The 16,708-nt window shown below is 53.8% G+C and overlaps 6 protein-coding genes across 6 annotated transcripts; 4 read left to right on the forward strand and 2 right to left on the reverse strand.

The window, feature by feature from the left end:
- Positions 1 to 2,010: 2,010 nt before the first annotated feature.
- On the forward strand, positions 2,011 to 4,006 carry J4E78_006648 (uncharacterized protein; the record flags this gene model as incomplete). The annotated part of the gene is made up of 5 exons (XM_049367258.1): positions 2,011 to 2,094; positions 2,145 to 2,235; positions 2,290 to 2,541; positions 2,676 to 3,266; positions 3,315 to 4,006. The coding sequence occupies 5 exons, from the start codon at positions 2,011 to 2,013 to the stop codon at positions 4,004 to 4,006; spliced, it is 1,710 nt and encodes a 569-aa protein (XP_049221005.1).
- A 1,150-nt stretch (positions 4,007 to 5,156) lies between these two features.
- Positions 5,157 to 6,029, forward strand: J4E78_006649 (uncharacterized protein; the record flags this gene model as incomplete). Its single annotated transcript, XM_049367259.1, has 4 exons — positions 5,157 to 5,160; positions 5,197 to 5,293; positions 5,405 to 5,450; positions 5,514 to 6,029. 4 exons carry the CDS (start codon positions 5,157 to 5,159, stop codon positions 6,027 to 6,029), a joined length of 663 nt encoding a protein of 220 aa, XP_049221006.1.
- A 557-nt stretch (positions 6,030 to 6,586) lies between these two features.
- RIB3 (3,4-dihydroxy 2-butanone 4-phosphate synthase) lies at positions 6,587 to 7,428 on the forward strand (the record flags this gene model as incomplete). Its single annotated transcript, XM_049367260.1, has 2 exons — positions 6,587 to 6,719; positions 6,800 to 7,428. 2 exons carry the CDS (start codon positions 6,587 to 6,589, stop codon positions 7,426 to 7,428), a joined length of 762 nt encoding a protein of 253 aa, XP_049221007.1.
- A 371-nt stretch (positions 7,429 to 7,799) lies between these two features.
- J4E78_006651 (uncharacterized protein) lies at positions 7,800 to 8,900 on the reverse strand (the record flags this gene model as incomplete). Its single annotated transcript, XM_049367261.1, has 3 exons — positions 7,800 to 8,246; positions 8,319 to 8,747; positions 8,892 to 8,900. 3 exons carry the CDS (start codon positions 8,898 to 8,900, stop codon positions 7,800 to 7,802), a joined length of 885 nt encoding a protein of 294 aa, XP_049221008.1.
- Positions 8,901 to 10,123: 1,223 nt separating this feature from the next.
- J4E78_006652 (uncharacterized protein) lies at positions 10,124 to 12,895 on the reverse strand (the record flags this gene model as incomplete). The annotated part of the gene is made up of 3 exons (XM_049367262.1): positions 10,124 to 10,156; positions 10,236 to 12,573; positions 12,624 to 12,895. 3 exons carry the CDS (start codon positions 12,893 to 12,895, stop codon positions 10,124 to 10,126), a joined length of 2,643 nt encoding a protein of 880 aa, XP_049221009.1.
- Positions 12,896 to 13,596: 701 nt separating this feature from the next.
- Positions 13,597 to 15,085, forward strand: PAC1 (protein with putative role during mitosis; the record flags this gene model as incomplete). The annotated part of the gene is made up of 3 exons (XM_049367263.1): positions 13,597 to 13,634; positions 13,688 to 13,853; positions 13,904 to 15,085. The coding sequence occupies 3 exons, from the start codon at positions 13,597 to 13,599 to the stop codon at positions 15,083 to 15,085; spliced, it is 1,386 nt and encodes a 461-aa protein (XP_049221010.1).
- Between the last annotated feature and the right edge of the window lie 1,623 nt (positions 15,086 to 16,708).

Below are 16,708 nucleotides of genomic sequence, written 5' to 3' on the forward strand. Positions count from 1 at the left end.
TGGTTAGCCAGCTTATTAAACCTGTCATTTCCAAACAATGCCATATCGTGACGTCTCTTATGCCACGTGAGCGAGGCGCTCTAAAGAGCAAGATGCATATTGCATTTCCCCTAGCAGCCAATACATGTTGCTAGCGTAAGGGGTAGCCACATGGCAGCGCTAGGAGCGAGGCGACGATCCCCGCACCGTCGTTCAGCTCATGTAGTGCATATCGGTTAGAACAATCGTTGTGCTTGTTGCGTGGCGTCTGGATATTCAGCTCTCTTCATGGCGATGTAGTCAGCCTGAATCGCAGTCAGCCAACGCCGAGATGCTTGGTTCCGGTATCGGCGATATGGTGTCAGGACATCGACCACGCCGTCAACAATCTCCACAGCAGGCCTATGCAAAGTAAGAGGCCTTGCGACAATATCCATCCTCATAGATCCCCGCGGCGAGTTTCAGATCAACCACGGCCCGTGGCGCATCGGGAAAGCCGCGTTAATCCGCGCTCAAAATACTCCATGTGGATTGTTTGTTACACTAGATCCGGCGACAGCACAGCTGCGGCGCGGATAAAATGGCAAACCGCATCAAGCGCCATGAAACCTGAGATCGGGGCATTCTAGATGTGGCCCAGTGGAGTCCCACAAGGCCAGAAGACGCGTAATTGCTTTTGAGATGCTGCGAGGCGAGGTATCGTGGTGGCATGGTCTAGGGCTGGAGGGCGATTGGTGTAGCCACGTCGTTCTTGTGTGACTCTTAAGATTAGTCGTCGAGATGGTGGTGTTCGAGGTAGGAAGAACAAACAAGAAGGCTAGATGTCTTTGATTAGTTTATCGAATCGCGATGCCGCGAGTGCTTCCCCGTGAGCGTAGACTACCCCAGCAGAAGGAACGTGCCAATTAGTATACTCGTAGCGTTCATGCAAGATCGTATGTATAGCAAGCGATGTGTTTGTTCCCCGGAGGTGGTGTGTAGAAAGCCGTTTGTTGGTGAATGTTGGGCAAGGGGCTCCTTGCGATATATTTGCAACCCCATGCAGTTAATCCCCAATGCCCTGGCTGCCGGGTTGGCTCCTGCATGTGAGGAGAAGCGACCCAACGATGACACGGGTGTCACCAACGTCAATATGGATGGTCGTGTTGCGCAATGGAGGACGAAGGCAGACGACATATGCAGGCGAAACAGCGCTGCAGGCAGTGGAAGGCTGACGGCATTCCAAGGACTCCACTTGGTGCTATCAGAACTTCATTAACGCGACTAGGCGAGTCTCCGTCAACCGTCGCATGGACTAGCTCCACCTTTATTTCCAACACGAGCGACCCATTCCGAAGATTGACAAGATTCCATTTGCAATCGACGAGGTGCGCCCGTGGTGTGCGTCTCGTCAGCTACGATAACAGAGATTCGGTCCTAGATACCCGTGGACAAGAGGCGACTTCCACAGGTCGTGGCTGCGGGCGCCGGCCGGCGACCTCCGAATAGCGCGTCCGCCCTGATACGCCAGGGCTGGCGTGGCTTCGAGGGGGAAAAGCATGTGTATGCGCCAAGATGAGGTGTCGCGAAAGGCGAGCTGCCGTGCCCGGGACTTCACTCTACGTTCCCCAGGCTTAGGCTGAGGGAAGCGGCCGGTCACCTTCACGCGCAGCACGCCGAGACAGCCTAGCTTGCCGCGAAGTGGAATCGCATGGGCCGCGCGACTAGTCCAACTAAAGCAGGGCTTGATCGGCCTGATATGGGTCATTGGTTCTTCGCGGGAGGTCGAACGCGACAGGGTTGGTCGTCGCCGCTGGTCCTTATCTTTTTGGTGCGGGATACACTTTCATTCACATCCGCCGTCCAGGCCCTGTGCTACGAACGCACCCTGACTTAAAAGACTCGCTTCGCCTTCACTGGTAAATCGAGCAGAGCTTGACGTCGATCCTCTCGCCGGTCTACTCCGCATCAACTGTACCTCTTCATCGCACACAACTCAACTCAATTTTGCGATTATCAACCGCGGTGCCGTCGAGAAAAAATTCTGCCACAATGTCGGGCTTTGTTCACAAGGTCAATGGCGCGGTCGCGCGCTCCGCCGTCGGACGGTACTTTCGCCTCGAGGGATCAGGGCATGTATGTATATCGCATGTCGATAGTCGGTACATGCACTAACAGCCCTATAGCCCAAAGAGCGCAAGGGGAGCTACTTCTTCACTGAGTTCCGCGCGGGACTAGCCACCTTCTTCGCCATGGCTTATATCATCTCTGTTAACTGTATGTCCATTGCGGGATGTCGTTGACAGAACCGCATCTGATGACCATGTGTAGCATCCATCGTGTCAGACACTGGTGGTACTTGCGTGTGCCCAGGCCTCCCGGACGACCCCATTTGCGAGACCAACCCACAGTACGCCCTCTGTGTCCAGGAAGTCAGACGTGATCTGGTTACCGCGACGGCTGCCATCTCCGCTTTGACTACTTTCTGCATGGGCTTGTTCGCCAATCTGCCCATTGCCCTGGCTCCGGGTATGGGGCTGAACGCCTACTTTGCGTACACCGTAGTTGGTTTCCATGGTACAGGTATGTCGCACCAATGCGCCATTCCCCGTTCCCGTTTATGTATCCCCGTTATGCGGTTCCCTAATTGGGTCTGCTTACCGGCGCCACGGGTCGTACCAGTTGATCTTCATGGAACGTTGCTAATTGCTTTTTAGGCATGGTCCCCTATGAGGTCGCTCTTACTGCCGTATTCGTCGAGGGTTTTGTCTTTGTTGGTCTTACTATGCTGGGTATCCGACAATGGCTTGCACGAGCTATTCCTGCTAGTATCAAGCTCGCCACCGGTGTCGGTATCGGACTATACCTGACTATTATTGGTCTCGCCTACTCCGCTGGTATCGGTCTCATCACCGGTGCTCAATCGACCCCTCTCGAACTCGCCGGTTGCGTTGCCGCAGACCAGGTTGATGGCGTCTGCCCAGGAAGTGTCAAGATGAGGAGCCCAACCATGTGGATCGGTATCTTCTGTGGCGGTGTCTTGACCGTCATGCTTATGCTGTACCGCGTCAAGGGTGCCATCATCATCGGCATTCTCCTCGTTTCCATCATCTCGTGGCCTCGCCCAACAAGCGTCACCTACTTCCCGTACACCGAGACTGGCAACTCCGCTTTCGATTTCTTCAAGCAGGTCGTTACTTTCCACCCGATTGGCAAGATTCTTGCTGTTCAGCAGTGGAACATCTCGGAGCACGCTGGTCAATGGGGTCTAGCTTTCATTACCTTCCTCTACGTCGATATTCTGGACTGTAAGTTGCGCGTTAGACACTTTTTGAGCAATATGCTGACATAGCTAGGCACTGGTACCCTCTACTCCATGGCTCGTTTCTGCGGTGTTATCGACGAGCGCACCCAGGACTTCGAAAACTCCTCCATCGCCTACTCCGTCGACGCTCTCGGTATCAGTATCGGATCGCTTATGGGATGCCCTCCAGTCACCGCCTACATCGAATCCGGTGCCGGTATCTCTGAAGGAGGCAAAACCGGTCTTACCGCCATGTTCTCTGGTATCTGCTTCTTCATCGCCATCTTCTTCGCTCCGATCTTCGCATCCATTCCTCCCTGGGCTACCGGCTGTACCCTGGTCATTGTCGGTTCACTCATGGCAACCTCGGCCAAGGACATCAACTGGCGCTACCTCGGCGATTCCATCCCCGCTTTCCTCACCATCGCAGTGATGCCCTTCACATACTCCATCGCCTACGGTCTGATCGCCGGTATCTGCTCGTACATTCTCATCAACGGTACCGTCTGGCTCGTCGAGCTGGCTTCTGGTGGTCGCATTGTACCTCCCAACAAGGACGAGAAAGAGCACTGGACCTGGCGTCTCGAGGGCGGCCTCCTTCCCCCGTGGGTTAAGAGGCTCGCCAGCGGAAAGAAGGACTTCTGGAGATCTGACCCGGAGACTATGGGTGTCTCAGAGCCGCATAGCGGAGGCAGCTCGGCTCACGATGACAAGGAGTTCGTCACCGATAAGCGTGCGTCGTAGACTGTGTCTGCTTTGATATTGAGATTGTATATGGGAGTTTGATAGTCATTTTGCGACCTTTTTGTATACATGGCGTTATTACGTCGAGGCGCCTTAATGCGCGCCGACGCGGGTAGTTTTCTTCGATTATACCCTCACTTGTATCTGATATAGATCGGATTGGTTACAATGGTACACAAGACGTAACATCTCCATTTTTGTGATATTTGCATGTGATTACAATTGTCTCATTAGAACGGGAGAGAACGCCATGTTCCAAAGCCACATCGGCGCACGACGTCTGACATTCAGCCCATCTCGTACAAGGATATCCAGACTTGTCAAATATCGATCTTGCAGCAGGCGCGACCTGAAGCCACATCGGCAGCGCCACATCCGAGTTACCGACCGAGGCAAGAACCTTGAGATGTCAATAACCGTTCAACTATCGCTCTTTGGAACTACGTAGATTACTACCCGACTGCGACCACAACGTCCATGATGCACAGTCAACATACGCTGCCTAGGCGTGCGCTGCGTGACACCGTGCTTCATACGTCGCATTTCAGACATGCTTATTGTACTTATCCCTGCCGCCCTTGTTTTCCCTGTCATCATCCTCATCTTCCGTGAAGACGTGCAACGCCAATCTGCCACTGCTCCTGCCCAATGGCTTGTTAGAGACATACGTATTGGCTGCACCACCGCCAAATGCTCTACAATTCTACTTTTGCAGACTGCGAGCGGGCTGGGCGTCGTCTTGCAGAGGCGCTGTAGGCTTGGTGGGCGATTTCACGACGATGCTGGGCGTTGGTTCTACGGTAGTTGCTTCGACGTCTTCTCTTCCATATCATTAAGAACAGACTGTCATATATGTAGACCGAGGACCTCATCTTGCGCGAGGAGTAACTTACGGCGCAGTTGCTAATACGGTTGCTGGATACTGCAGACGCGACCGAGATCCAGAACGAAATGTGCAGAAATTGAGTAAAGTGGTATGCCGGCGTAAAGTGAAACGGAGTGAAAATGTTCTGCCTCCTCGCGTAGCAAACAAGTTGGTTGTTGTCCTATACGCAATGCTTGGCATCCAAACTCTGGTGTCTACACTGCGTATTGTTGCGTTTGCTCTCCACTACACTTCTGCTGACGCAATACTGGAATTCCCACAAATATGGGTACAATTCAGACGAACATATCTGATCCATACGCAGCAGCGAGACTGTTCCGGAAGAGATTCGAGGACGCAGAAGCGCTCTTCGACAGCGGCGATATAGCTGGCTGCATATTGGCAGCTCAGCGTAACATAACGTAAGTGGCAGTAACAAAGCATCCGCCAAAATTGGTATTGCGACTGACTACTTCCAGCGACACAACTCTTCCGCCGTACTACATTATAAGAAACTGTATACTTCTCACGAGCGCTATGGATAACTGGGACGATGGCAATGACTGGAGGCTTGCTGCGGTAAGATCTCCAATGTACAGACTGGATTTAAGACATACGCTGACTTCGACCGTGGCAATTCAGGAGAGTACCTTCAGTAATGTGTCACGACGAGCCAGGGAGATTAACGATACAAACTCGCTCGCCGCCTTACAAGATCTCCGTGAGGAGCTTGACTGGTTGGCTAGGCAACGAGACGAATATCTCCAGGAATACAAGGCATGGATGCTTGAACAAGAGGGAGAGGACGATGACGGCGAGACGGACTCAGAAGCAGATGGAGTTGAGCTAGACGACAGCGAGAATGAGGCGGAGATGGAAGCCGAGGGCATTAAGTCAGGCGAGGGCAACGCGCGTGTGGATGTTGGGGACACTCGACTTCTTCCGATCCGCGGACACCAAGCTCCCACGGCAAGCCTCGTAGTTAATCGAGAGGACGAGCGTTCTTCCAGCATTCTTGCAGCGACCGCCTTCCTTTTCGAATGCCAGTCGTACATACCGGAGCATATGCAAGGTCAGTATACGCAGGCGGTCCTGGAACTTCAGGAAGCCGCCATGGGCAGCATCAACAGCATGTCTTCCACAGCTTCCGCAGCTTAATGGTTTCAGGTATGCATTGCGCGAAAGGGATGTCCTGGATTCGGAGGCCTCATCGGAGGCGTATATGATAAACTTCCTTTGTAAAAGATCGAAAATGACAGGTGCATGTACTATGCAGAACGTAAAGTGTTTCCATGGTCAAGCCACTCATCGGAGGCGGCCCGGGGCAAGCCCGATGGCCGATGAGTGGCTTGAGCTCCGAGGTCCCCGGCCCCCTCCTTCCAGGAATCTCGTGATACACATCCAACTCGGTTCCGCATACAACACTACCGTCGACTCCGCTCGTATTACTTCAATTAACTCTCGCATTGTCTCGCAGTATACATTTGGACGTACAGCATACATAAGACGCACCATTCTACAGCTTAGCATACCTCGAGGTTCCAGGCGCGGACATCCGGTGGCTTACGAGATCTTTTTCTAAGCAAAGTGGTAGCGAGCTCTACGCTTTGCAAGCACGCGGAACGGTCAAGGTCCATACATCTTCCCTCGACACGACTACTATAAGAGAAAGCGATACCGGGCGAAAGTAATTGGACCAGAGTCATACCCCAAACATGCCTGCAGAACTCCAGAACGGGCTGCCTGCCCACGGCACAAATGGCGTCAACGGCAACGCGACGGAGCTCTCAAATCCCACACCCGCACACCCAGCGTTCGACTCGATACCGGATGTCATACAAGCCTTCGGTACGTGTCTGCGAGCACCACAAATTCCAGCAGCAACCCTACCCCTCACCCCACTCCACCCTTACTAACGCGCCTTCCAGCGGACGACGAATTCGTAATCGTCCTCGACTCACCCTCGCGCGAAAACGAAGGCGACCTGATAATCGCAGCCGAAGCCCTCACCCCCTCAAAAGCCTCCTTCATGATCCGCTACTCAAGCGGCTACATCTGCGCACCCCTCCCCGTCTCCCGCGCCGCAGCCCTGCACCTCCCGCAAATGGTCGCCGACAACGCCGACCCCAACCGCACCGCCTACGCCGTCAGCATCGACTCATCCGACGCGTCCGTCACAACGGGCATCTCAGCGACCGACCGCAGCTTAACATGCCGCATGCTCGCCGACCCCAGTGCCAAAGCCAGCCATTTCAGGAGACCGGGCCATATATTGCCGTTGCAGGCGCGGGATGGTGGTGTGCGTGAAAGGAGGGGGCATACGGAGGCGGCGGTCGATCTGTGTCGGTTGGCGGGCAAGCAACCTGTTGGTGTTATTTGCGAGTTGATTACCGATGGCGACGAGGTGCCTGGTAAGCCCGAGTTGATTGGTGGGGGCATGATGAGGAGGGATGACTGCTTGGCTTTTGGCAAGAAGTGGGGGATCAAGGTGTGTACCATCGATGATATGGTGAGGTATATTGAGGAGAATGATGGGGTCTTGGGCACGTCCTCATAGTTTGAGGCGGGCAAGGGACCGGGTAAAGGTGCCATCATGAGAGGGAGGACATTTGTGAGATGATCCCCTTGGTATGTTGTACGTGGACGGTGTCGGCGCACTTTGAGGATACACGCGCTTTAGTCATGGCATGGAAGAAAACCTGATATTGTACTATTAGATACTCCAATCCAGCGCAAGCTTCTCTATCCAAAAGCCAGGAAAACCGTACACATGTCATTCTATACACTCCGACGAAAACGAGCTCCGCCTACGCTTATACCATGGAAAGCAAACACAACGTTCCCGCCCATCGCGAACAGCACAGTACGCGCCGAGGCCAGGCAAGCAAACCACCTCCCAGCCATACACTCCAGACGATAATAACGCCCTCATCCACTCCCCCCAAAGAACTCCTCCAGCTTCCCCACCACCTCCTGCATAACCTCTTCCCTAACCGCAAAATTCACCCTCGCCCAACCCCCATCCTTCTCCACCCCATTGAACGCCCGCCCAGGCGCAACCTTGATCCCACCTCTTCCTTCCAACTCCCTCCAGAAAGCGTTCTCCTCCTCGCTTGTCCTAGTCTTCTTTGCTAGTTTAGCAGCGAGGAAGGGGCCGTGTGTCGGTACCACGATTTCGATGTCGTGGCGTCGGAGGAAGGAAGCGAGCATGTTGTAGGAAGTTGACATGCGGGATGTGTTTAGAGTGAGGAGGGAGGGGAGGAGGGATGATGTAAGCAGGGAGGTTAGATAGATGGTCGAGAGGGAGGAGGGGTGTGTAGCCGTCAGTGCCAGGGAGGAGAGGAGAGGGGTGTTCTGTTGGGATACCACACAGCCCTACAGATACTTGTGTCAGCTCCTGACCATTCCAGCCCGTGCAGTTTTGAGGGGACAAGAAGAGCGACTTACGATCTTCAGTCCACCTAATCCGAATAACCGACTTGCATCCCACACCACATGTACACGACTCGGATCGACCTTGACGGCTCCCTCCGGTACAAGCGGCTCGGTTAACGACAACGCGCTCACGAACGTCTCGCCCTTTCTTTTCTTCTTAGCTCCTCCGCTCCCTTCCTTCCCATCTAATGCCATCAGCCCAGCCCCCTCATCAACAATCAAATGCAACCCCCTCTCCTGACAGAACTCCAGTAACTCACGTAGCGTTTCTCGGGGGTAGCATCGGGAGAGGGGGTTGTTAGGGTTAGACAACAAAACAGCTTTAATCCGCGTTCTGTAGTCGGAGAAGTCGTAGGCGGCTTGCAGGGAGGGGACGAGGTAGTTGTCCCAGTGGATGTGGGTTGGTGGGATGACGGGGATGGGTGTTACGTTTGCTTTTCGCTTCAGTAAGAGCGAGAGGGTGGCTGTGGTTGTATCAGTCAAAGAGGGCAATTCTGTAAGTAAGAGATGGACGAAGTTATGGATACGACCGGGGCTAAATGTGGAAGGAATGCTTACGACAACTCGGACCAGGAACAAGCACACTATCCCCATCGTCGCATACAGCATGAATAACGTTCTCAATCGCATCCGTAGTCCCAGCTGTAAGAACGATATGTTCAGCCCTCACAGCATGAACAGGCATGAAATGCGAGTTGAAAAAGCCCGCAAGACCATTCCTCAGCCCTAAATCGCCGCCGTTAAGAGATTCCGTGGGGGACGTAAATGCCTATCGTAGATTCATACCGAATTAGTACATGCGCAAAACTATACTTGTATAAAACGCATCCCGACGATCTCCAAAACCGGAGCGAACATACCTCAACCGCCCCCACATCCCTCACAACATCCCCCAGAAACTTTTGCAACTCGGGATACAACACCTCGTTACCCCCACAACTGAGATCAATCGTATTGCCAAAAGGATCAAACGTCTCTGGTGCGGTATCCGAAAGCGCAGGCGCAAGCCCGTCGAGCGCGTTCCGCGCCCGTCGCGACAGTCCCGGGTCCATCATGGCTGAGACGGAGAGGTGGCGCGTGCTGCGCATTCAGTATGCAGGATGTAGTATGGCGATGCGTGATGTATTATGTCCAAGATCGAATTGAGGTGGCTACTGTGGGGAAAGCGATCCTGCAGCACGTCGCAGCTCGCTGTCGCAGATAAAAAACGTTGCGATCTCATTGTCCGGGGTGTGCTGCCAAGGGTGGTCGCTGCGGTCTGCGGCACAGTTATTTGTGAGGACCCAGTGGACTGGTAACCTGGGGCTGACGCGACGCGTTCTGTTGGTTGGGCAGGCGGCCGGCGAGGGACGGGTCATAGCTTCGATACGGTGAGGAAGAGAGGACAGAGTGAAGATTATAACATCTATTAATTGGATTCGCGATAATGAACACAAGCGTGTGGGGAATCTCTGAAGAAGGGAAGGAAGGGAAAAACGACGTCCTCCCCTCTGCACCAAGACCATGCAAGTCATAGAGCCTGCACGCGTGCTTTTCTCCCCTGGTCTATCCTAAGCCTCATGCCCTGCCCTGCCCATCACTATTACACAAATGCATGTCCCAAACCAGACCAACGCCGTTGAAGATGCTCACGGATAAATGCATGCAGAGCGCATGCAGGGTCTGAGATAAGCGAAGAGCTACGAAGCCCTATGAGCGCCCTCGAGAAAATCTGTGTGGGCCCGTCTTGATTTTGGGTGAAGCGCGGCAATTCGTTCGTGCAAGCGCAAAGATGACTGCTCGTCGAGAAAATGAGGTCGAATCGGCAAGTCGCTATTCTATTGCTGTGGCCGTCCGATGCCTTGCTTAGCCTGAGGAATTGTAAGCTTCGTCGTTAAATGTAAAACAAAGACGGCGGTCTTCTTCAAAGTGGGAGGTGTCGGAACTGACCTTCATCATCTCAATCCTCTGCTTGAGATTTTGGGTAACCTCTGCTGCACGCTTCCAGCTTTCCGCACCAGATGCTCCTGCGGAAGGTACCCGTTGAGCTGTTCCGTTCTCTGTTGGGCTCCTGCCATCACGCGACATCGACGACAGACCATCTGCTCGTGGACTTAGTTTTCCGCTCAAGTTACTGCCAGGGCGAGATAGAGAATCAAAGTTCTCCTTACCATCGCCGCCCGGGCTTCCTGGCCCACTGGCAAAACTCCTCTCTCGCCTTGGGTGCATGGCCCGACTGCCATAGCCAGAGTCACCGAAATGCGCGCCGTTGGTGTTACCAACTCCGTTGTCAGTGTATATCTGATCTCCGACGTCTGTAGCTGGCGGAGAATTTGAACGCGCCTGCCTAAGGAGTTCGCGCTTCAATCTATCAATCTCGCGGCGCTGGTTCTGTACTGTCTGCTCGGATGCTTCAAAGTCTGAGCGCGCACGGACGAGCTGCGTCTCCTTTGCCTTTATCGAGAGCACGTCGCGGGTGTGATCTTCGATGAGCTGAGCGTTCTGGTTCTGGAGCTCATGGATCTGCGAAGTGAGGTTCGTCCTTTCTCCACGCAAATCTTCATTCTGTCGCCGTACTCGTTCAACCTCTGCTCGTAGCTCATCAAGTTCCGCACGTTCCACCAGGCTGAGGCCGGTTGGCGCTTGTGGTGCTGGGGCGGCGACGGGTTCAGCAGCAGGCCTTCCTAGGGGACGACCTGCGAGACCACGTCCGGCACCAAACTTGGGCTGTGGCGGCGGTGCTTCTTCTTCGGGAGGAGGTGAGACAACAGATTTCCGTGGCGAAGGAGCCCCGAGACCTGGTTTCTTCAATCCACCGAGCCTTGATGGCGCAGCAAGACCGGGCTTGGCACCCAATTTGGACGCGGCGGGTCTTGAAGTCGGCTTCGGCTCGAGAGGTGCGGCGGGCTCTTCCACAGGCGGGGGCGGGGGTGCTTTTGCTGCAGGAGCCGGCTTCTTTGCGCCACCCGGTGCTGGCCGCTTACCCATAGGCTTCTTAGTTGGTGCTGCGGCTGCAGGCTTGGGTGCTGGCGCAGCCTTTGGCTTGTATTTGGACTTGACTTCCGCAGCATCGAAGAACTCCTTGATCTTGGTCTTGCGGATCTCGTCAAGTCCGTCCAGATGAGCGTTCATGATGCGGTCTCCCATAATTTTCCACAGCGTACCCAGCACTTCGGCACCAGCAGCTCGCTGTACCTCTTGAGATTCAGTAAGTAGTTTCGTAGAACTCTCTGCGATGGCCTTGGCTTGTTCCGGTGTTGGGGCTTCGCGAGTGTTCTTCAAGCATCGAACCAGGAATCGCGACGATTCAAGTTTGACCTGAGGATTCTTGTGCTTTAGAAACTCCAGAATCTCCTCCAAGCACTCTTGGAAGCTCGTGCACGCAAACGAGGCGTCCAAAGCAGCTCCAATGGCGTCAGTCACAGTCTGTTTCTTCTCCTTCAGGCGCTCCATCATTGCGTTCATGACGTCTTTGCGGTACTTGGCGAAGCTCTTCTTTAAGCCCTTGGCTAAAAGCTCGACACAGTTCGCAGCAGTTACAACACAGGCGATATTCGCATCCTTCAGGCAGGTCTTCGCAAAGCCGCGTACTAGCTCATCGAAAGGTCCTTCGGCGATCCTTGGGTGATCAAGAGCTTTTTGCGTGTCGTCGAGCGCTTCTTTTCGGTCTTTCCATTTTGACGAGGCCAACTTCTCCGAAAAGTCCTTGGGGATCTTTGCGAATACATCAACGGCTTCGTACTCGGGCTCAAGATCGATGGCGGCCTCCTCTTCCTCTTCCTCCTCTTCGACGTCTGGCGCAGCGGCAGCGGCTTCCTTGGCAGCCTGCTGTGAACGGAGCAGTCGCTCCTGTTTTGGCGAGGGCTCTTCCTTGACCTTTTCAAATAGCTTGTCGAGATCTTGCTGTTGGACAGGCTTCAGATCGTTCCAGAAGAGCGGCTTCATGGCCTCTTTTAGCCATCGGTAAAGTTCGACTGTCAACTCCTGCGCCTTGGCGCGAACGTTCTTGTCCGCATGGCCGTAACATTTTGGAAGCGCCTTGAGGACGGGCTTGGGCTCGATGGTTTTGCAGCCGTAGGCATGGTAAATCTGTGTAAGGGCGTCTAAAGTCGCGGCGATGACTTTGGGTTGCTTGTTTCCTAGTACTGGTAGAAGCTCTTCGATTACGGGGTCGGGCTTGTCGGTCTCGATGTATAGCATGAGCGCTTCGAGCGCCTTCGCCTTCGCTGCCGGTCGCGTTGAGGGTAGGCCCTTCTCGGCGATGGTTGTGATGGTGTTTCCGCGTGACCTAAACAATGCGTTAGTATTGCGCCGCGCAAAGTTTTGCAAAGTACTTACCGTACGCAGCCCTCCCTTCCTGCTATCTCGAGGAAGGCGCACAGTGCGCCGAGACCTTCTTGTTGTGCCGCGACGTTGGAGTCGCCCGCAACACCTTTCCATACGCTCGCATCGTTTATGAACTGGCGCACAATGGGGTCTGATTCACTGGCGGCGAGACTGAACTCTTTGGCGGCGGCCTCGTATGCTTCTTTCCGCACCTTCCAGACCTTGTGTACGAAGCGATCCGGAAGCGGCAGAGAACTGAAATCTTCCTCCGCGGCGTCGGCCATGGCCTGTTATGGAATGTGATGGATGTAATGCGGGGTCGTCTAAGAAACCAGAAAAGCTAATGAAGAGTAAGTCGCGGAGTTCGGGAAGGTTGGAATGCCTTATAGCAAGTGGCGCAACAGTCCAAACACTGTGTGGACAACAGTGATATGCGCGCGGATGGGCGCGCGTGCAGTGGACCATGACTGATGCAGGAGGCAGGAGCGGCGGAGACGTACCAGATGATGTCAGTAGACAATGTTGTCGATTGCTTTTTGTGAGACTATTGGATCGCAAAGTGTCGGATAGCGATAACAGCGGAGTGTGAGGGGTCGAGTATGGTGTGAGGTGATGATGTAGAAAGTGCAAGTATGTTTTGGCGGGCGCTCCAGGGCTCGTTGTCCGGGCGAACAGCAGTGTTCCTTCCTAAACAGATCCCTGCACCACATGAATGCCCAACCCACCTACATCGTCCAGCACACACGTCACCTCCAACACACGCCCGCATTATTGCTTCGAGACAATCGCTATCCTCCCGCCGTCGCCATTCCGCTACCTCTAATTTGCGCCCCCAAGATACCCCACCCCTGCAGACATCCTCCGCTCACCGCAATTCCCCGCGCCCACCAAAAACCTCCGCCTCGACCGCACACGACTACGCACCACGTCGCGATAGTGCATGGTCCCGTCTGGCGTCAATCGCGTATGACCTAGCCATTACGCCATGAGCGCGATATTGACAGACCGGCAAGCGGAAGAGCTGTGAGCATTGCAGACAGCAAGTGACTCGAGAGCCATGACTGACGACGAGCCAGGCACAAGGCCATAATCGCATATCTGGGCGTTATAAACGCGCCAAAGACTGCGGAAGCGTTCCGGGAAGAAGCCAACATAGCCGAGAGTTTCGACGATGCCACGCGGAAAAAGTACGAGGGGCTGCTGGAGAAGAAATGGACCAGTGTAGTGCGGCTGCAGAAGAAGGTACTTGCGCGTCAATACCTACAGTGAAATCATACGCTTACGGTCTTCAGGTTTTGGAACTCGAGCAACGCAACCAGAGCCTCCAGAACGAGCTCGACTCCACAACGCCAACCTCACTCATCAGGAGAAACCAAGACCCCACCGCCTGGCTACCACGGGCTCCAGCACGACACACCCTCCAATCACATCGCTCTCCCATTACCTGCGTCGCCTTTCACCCCGTATTCTCGTCGCTCGCTTCAGGCTCGGAAGACACTACCATCAAGATCTGGGATTGGGAATTGGGTGAGCTGGAAAGGACGGTGAAGGGACACACAAAAGGAGTGCTGGATGTCGATTTTGGTGGTCCAAGAGGTGGCACACTGCTGGCTTCGTGCTCGAGCGACTTAACCATCAAGCTGTGGGATCCTTCGGACGAATACAAGAACATCAGGACGCTTCCTGGGCACGATCACTCCGTCTCTGCGATTCGATTCGTTCCTAGTGGGGCCGCCGGATCTCCATCTTCAGGGAACCTACTAGTCTCTGCGTCCCGAGACAAGACACTGCGCATTTGGGACGTCACAACGGGATACTGCGTCAAGACCATACGCGGACATGCCGACTGGGTACGAGACGTAGCCCCTAGCTTTGACGGACGATGGCTTTTGTCTGCGGGAAACGATCAGACTGCTCGGCTATGGGACGCAAGCTCAGGGGAGCCAAAATGCACTTTCCTCGGTCATGAGCACGTTATCGAATGCGTTACCATCGCGCCTCCGGTATCGTACGCCAACCTTGCAGCACTTGCTGGACTCAAGAAACCACCACCACTCAGTAGCTCCGCCGAGTACGTTGCAACTGGATCAAGAGACAAGACCATAAAGATATGGGACGGACGGGGAACACTCATCAAAACACTTACTGGCCATGACAATTGGATACGGTCGCTGGTCTTCCACCCAGGCGGCAAGTACTTGCTATCGGCTAGTGACGACAAGACAATCCGATGCTGGGACCTCACGCAGGAAGGCCGATGCGTCAAGACTGTTACCGACGCCCATGGGCACTTCGTAAGCTGTATGCGCTGGGCCCCCAACGTCATCAAGGACGTACCAGTCAACGGAGATGCCACCAACGGCGCAACCAACGGTGCCAGTAAGAAGAAAGAAGAGGAAGCAGCCAAAGCAGGAATACGTTGTGTTATTGCGACAGGCTGCGTCGACTTGAACGTTCGCATCTTTGCCTCATGAGAGACGACAGCTTCGCCACTTTTGTTCGCATCGTTGCCAGTACGTGTTCTGCATAGGAAGGTTGGATGTACAGGCGAAGGGGCTTCCATACACGCGACTCTATGAGTTCCAGTTTTTACGACTTCATGTAAATACCCAAGTTACGCGCCATGATAGTCTCTCACGCGTCATAGTAAAGGCGCAGGTCGGAGAAGGGCATGCATATCAGTTTGGCGTCAATATGGGTGGAAAGATCAAGGATAGAGCAGCAAGAGACATGCGATCAGTGATTTCACCAAATTTTCACAGAGCGAGGCAACATGATTCGCGATCCCCTCGTGCCTTGCTCAGTAGTCATTATGTGATTCTACGATGTTCTTAGTATTGCAGGTGAGGCCCGTGTCTCTATGAGGCTGGGGGTCCACCTTCGCGAGATGCTGGCTTAGTCACCAACGCGCTAGTGGAGCGGAAAAACTAGCGAAACCTCCGATAGCTTAACTTTTCTCTCAGCGGCCTACAACTTGTCTTCCTACACCATTACTGCTTCACACAGCAATGGCGCATCAACGACACAGCAAGCTTTGCTGTTATGCGCACAAGATCTACGACTAACCGCCAGCACTAACAGCACTGTTTACAGCATGCGCTCACTCTTGTAAGTACAAGTACCCTACCCTCCATCCTGCGCTTTCATGATGATTCACAAAGCCAAAAACAAATTAGAGTCTTTGACCTCTAGGGGAATGAAACTCAAACTTTTGCACGTCAGTCTGATCGCGACTGCGCTCATCACATTGTCTTCGACATTTGCGACGAGAGCATCAAGCTAACCAGCTTCAGAATTTCTTGATATGCACTTACATCACCAGCGCATTGCGCTTTGTGCTCATGACTGCCACAGGTAGCTTCGCAGCTCTGCGATATCACTGGTAAGCACACCCCCCCTCCACCTCCCCTCGTCCAATGATGATCAGATTGTGCTACGGCACGCTGGAAATTACCGACCAAGGCTTCTGCCGGTGCCGATAAACAATGGCTGTTTCTGATTTTGACCTTCAACTCACTGCTCTTCTCAACATCGCTTGTAGCTCTCGCTAACATCTCGCGCGTTGCAGATACTATCATTCCGCGCCCCAAATGGTACGATTTCTCCCTCTCGAACCCTCCTCGAACACCATATGATGATTCCGCACTGGGCACCGACAATTCGTGACGGATACGCTCATTATGGCAGGCCTCAGAAACCTCGCCGACTGACCTCGCTCGCCAACACTGCACATTCATACAAGCGTCGTAGAGCTTCGGCTAACAACGCAATCAGTCTGTTCTCCAACAACAGTCTGTAACATCCTCAATGGTAAGCACACTCCTCTTGCTCACCTTCCGGGAAATGATGAACACTTGATGACGAGTCCGACGGGTTCGCCCGGTGAAGACTTAAATCAAAATATCCATTCATGTCAACTGATCCCACTTCAATGCATACTATTTGCTTTCTCTTCACTGGTAGAAGCTTTTGCTAACTTGCCACCCAGATCCATCAGTGCTTGCCTCACTACAATCGGTACGCTCGCCGCCTATCTCCTTCCTCGATATGATGATACGACTTTATCAATGACAAGCATATGTCCAAGCTTCGGCGAC

Source organism: Alternaria triticimaculans (genome assembly GCF_023758025.1).
Source record: "Alternaria triticimaculans strain BMP 0046 chromosome Unknown scaffold_9, whole genome shotgun sequence".
NCBI lineage: Eukaryota > Fungi > Ascomycota > Dothideomycetes > Pleosporales > Pleosporaceae > Alternaria > Alternaria triticimaculans.